Here is a 4,098-nt window from a genome sequence, read left to right as displayed (position 1 = left end):
TTAGAGAACTTTCAGCAGGACCATAAATCACATTTCATTATCAGGCACCTAGTCAATCAAGTTCACTACCTTTATGTTCACTTTTCTTTTTATGTTTTTAACTAGCTTTATGTTGATCAAAGAATACAGATGGGTTGTTGCTAAGGCAATGAGAACTGTCAGCCAGGAGGACTAGAGGTGATTGTGGGGATTGCCAAACACCGGCCCAAGGCTTGAGCTTCTGCATCTGTAAAGTCAGCCTGGGTGGTAGACTTGGAGTCTTTGATTCTGTGAAATATTTGGGGCTGGAGCGGGGAGAGTTACCACACCTTGTCATGAGAGCTCCACCCCCTAGAACTGAGGAAAAGAGTTTACACATCCAGAAATAGGGTGACCTGTGGCTCTTTGGAGTCCTCCCAGGGATGACTCGTGTCCACGTGACCCGTGTGGGTGCTCACCTAGGTCCTCTACATAGGTCACGTATGCAGTTTCACCAGAGATCCTCCAAATTGCCTCACTAGAATGAAGAAAAACAAAGGCGCTCTTACTTGGTAGATTCCACTGGATGTATTTGGCACTCATTAAACATATAAACAGTATTGGATGGATATCCATCTACTGGGATGGATACTGCCAATACACAATACACTTCCCATACCTATATTTCTGTGAGAAAAGGACAGACATGCCACATTATAAGGTCAGTGCTACAAGGGAAGGGTAGGCAGACCACCTGAGAGGCCCTGGCTAACCTCTGATGGGTCAGGCGTTGAACTCAGAAGTTCATATAACCTCATATAGGGATGTTCCATTAGGTTGGAGGAAAAGCAGACCCAGGAAAAATCATGCTGGAAACTTAGATTATAAGCATGACATCTGATCCAGCTCTGTTACAATGGGGGCACAAACATTAAACCAAAAATGTAAAGACATAACTGTAGAATTTCCATTGTGTTAAATGCCAAAAAATGAAAAATAGATGGTATTAATACCATCTATTTTTCATTTCATTCCATTTTTTCCTCATTTTTCATTTCAACAGGAGGCTTTTGACATGGTCTGCTGGATTTAGAATGCCCACCCCCCCCCCAAATGACACTTAAGCTGAGACAATAAACAAGCCTGAGGACTTAGCCAGACCAAGCAGCATTATCTCCCCCTGGCAAAATGAATTGGGCAGTTTTCTGTGGTTTGCAATATTCTATGATGATTTAGATGGCTGTGTTTTTTGATGATAATTTTGTAGTATCAATCCTATATGTGTGGTTACAACCCCTTTCTCTTTTCTAATGTTGGCTATTAGTTTCTCCTGATTGAACTATCTACAGAGTTCGTCTTTTTTTATTGCTGTTTCTCTTCAAAAGTCTCTGGTCCTTGATGTATCATCTATACTGTTTTTCTCGTTTCAAATTCTTTGTTTTCCATATTTGTTCTGTGGGTATGTTTTGAGTGTTGGGGGCTGTGCCAGTGATGGACAGTGCATTGGAGAATGGAGCCGAGGAGCCAGGAGGCCAGATAGGGGCTGGCAGAATCCTGGCAAAAGACCATGGCCTTCTGGAACAGGACAGGGAGTGAGGCCTGGAGGGATTCCTGGGACATTTGCCGAGTAGGATTAGAGGATGTGGGGTGAGGAAGAGACTTCAATCAAACCTGAGACCCTGGACTCTGATTAAGCCCACTGGGTGGATTGTGATGCAGAGGATTTGGGACAAAGGAGATTTTAGGACTTAAGAGAATGCTTCTCCTGCAAGGTGTCAGCTGGCTGTTGTCCTGCCATTTTCTGGGGAACTTCTCCTGCATTTTGACGAGAGGGCTTTGCCAAGGTATTTTTAGGCAGTGACTCAGCAGGGAAGGCTTTTCCAGAATCCCCACCTTAAGTGAATGGTCTCCACCCCTGATTTCCTGAGGGCAGCGGTGGAGCAGAGGCAGGGCTCTGTGCCAGCTCAAGTTCTCCTTTGGAGGCAGAGTTCACAGGCTGCAAAGTGGGGAACCTTTCCAGAAGACAGTTCCAACCACTGGCTGTCAAAAACCAAAAGGAAAACATTTACATGAAACGTCAAGATAGAGAGCTCCACAGTCAAGCCTTGATGTTCTGGTTTCTGAGGCCTCAAATGCCTGCCTTCTCCTGCCCAAATCCACCCCTCCCGGCGCTCCTCCAGGATGTGATCCCACCCAGCCCAGCCGCTTCTCTGTCCCCATTGCTGAAGCCCAAGAGCCACTCAGATCAGCTGGACCTCTTGCCCCATCACAGCTTTTCAAACTACTACTGGGAGTGTCTCTTACAGATACCAGTTTTTCTTTTTCTTTCTTTCTTTTTTTATTGAAGTATAGTTGATTTACAAAGTTTCAGGTGTACAGCAAAGTGATTAATTTATATAAATACGTGTGTGTGTGTGTGTATATATACGTATGTATATATGTATTCCTTTTCAGATTCTTTTCCATTTTAGGCTATTACAAGTTATTGACTATTGTTCCCTGTGCTATACAGTAGGTCTTTGTTGTTTAGCTATTTTACATATAGTATTGTGCATCTGTTAATCCCAAATTCCCATTGATCCCTCCACCCCCACTTTCCCCCTTGGTAACCATGTTTGTTTTCTATGTCTGTGAGTTTATTTCTGTTTTAAGTTCATTTGTATCAAATTTTTTTAAGATTCCACATATAAGTGATATCGTATGATATTTGTCTTTCTCTGTCTGACTTACTTCACTTAGTATGATAATCTCTAGGTCTATCCATGTTGCTGCAAATGGCACTATTTCACTCTTTTTATGGCTGAGTAATATTCCACTGTGTATACATACCACATCTTCTTTATCCATTCACCTGTGGATGGACATTTAGGTTGCTTCCATGTCTTCACTATTGTAAATAGTGCTGCTGTGAACATTGGGGTGCATGACCAGTTTTTCTTGATATGAAATAAATATTTTTCACTAATGAGTTTCAAGTATATGGTATATTCAGACTCGTTTTCTCTTATAGAGCTGCAGAATAAACACAATAGCTCCATAAACCAGGGATCAGCAGACTTTTCTTAAAGGGCCACATATGAAATATTTAAGCTTTGCAGGCCAGACAGTCTCTGCTGCAGCTACTCAACTCTGTTCTTATACCAGAATTCAGCCAAAGACAATACAAAAATGCATGAGCATGGCTATGTTCCTATAACACTTTATTTATGGATGCTGAAATTCAAATTTCACATGATTTTCACATGCCATGAAATATTCTCCTTTTGAGTTTTTTCCCCAACCATTTGAAAATGTTAGATCCATTCTTAGCTCACAGGCTGTACAAATAAAGGTGATGGTCCAGGCTTGGCTGGTAACATGTATAGGACTTGGTAACATTTGAGTCTGCATAGCTCTGTCACTCCATGAGGACAGGGATCCTATGGGTCCCTCAGGTTCACTGCTGAAACCCCAGTGCCTGACATAGTGTCTTGCACCTAGTAGGTTCTCTCAACACATTGGTTGAATAAATGATTGTGTGAATATAAGAATGAATCCCAGACCTATTTTAAGCTCTCTGATAGACTAAAGAGATCAATGGGTCATAGCTATAAGGAGTTACCACATGAAAAACTAGAGACTAAGTAGAGAATGCTCAGTTGTACTAAGTGACTTGGAGAAAGAAGAACGCAATGGAGACTAGAATAGTTTAACAGGCTTATTGCAAGAGTAGACCTTAAACTTATCTTTGAGGCAGTTAGGTAGAAGAGATAAAGGAAAAGGTGTTGGGGGTTATTATTCCAGAAGGGGGAGTTGCAAAAATATTTTGGTCAGATACATCTTTATCAGACTCTACTCCTCTGCAAAATTTCTTTTTGGAAGCTGGAATCTTATTCAGTGGATCACCAAGGGGGAGGTGAGGAGAGTTCTGGAGTTTTGTTTTCAAAAAACATTGTTTGTTTTTTTCCAGAGATACAGATGTGCACACGGTAGCCTCCCTGCTGAAGCTCTACCTCCGAGACCTCCCAGAGCCAGTAGTCCCCTGGAGCCAGTATGAGGGGTTCCTGCTCTGTGGGCAGCTCATGAATGCAGATGAGGCAAAGGTTTGTATCTCAATAGAGTTAGTTGTCCTGCTTCTCTGCAGTCCCCATCTGCAGCATC

At 42.3% G+C, this 4,098-nt stretch overlaps 1 protein-coding gene across 2 annotated transcripts in view; it reads left to right on the top strand.

The window, feature by feature from the left end:
* Positions 1-4,098, top strand: part of ARHGAP25 (Rho GTPase activating protein 25) — a 110,676-nt gene that overhangs the window by 92,940 nt on the left and 13,638 nt on the right. For both annotated transcript variants that reach the window (XM_007464082.1, XM_007464083.1), the window contains one exon: positions 3,908-4,040. In XM_007464082.1, the coding sequence (XP_007464144.1) occupies positions 3,908-4,040 (133 nt within the window). The remainder of the gene's footprint in view (positions 1-3,907; positions 4,041-4,098) is intronic.

The sequence above is a fragment of the Lipotes vexillifer genome, unplaced genomic scaffold (genome assembly GCF_000442215.2).
Source record: "Lipotes vexillifer unplaced genomic scaffold, Lipotes_vexillifer_v1.1 scaffold311, whole genome shotgun sequence".
Taxonomy (NCBI): domain Eukaryota; kingdom Metazoa; phylum Chordata; class Mammalia; order Artiodactyla; family Lipotidae; genus Lipotes; species Lipotes vexillifer.
This window is presented reverse-complemented; position numbering and strand designations above follow the sequence as displayed.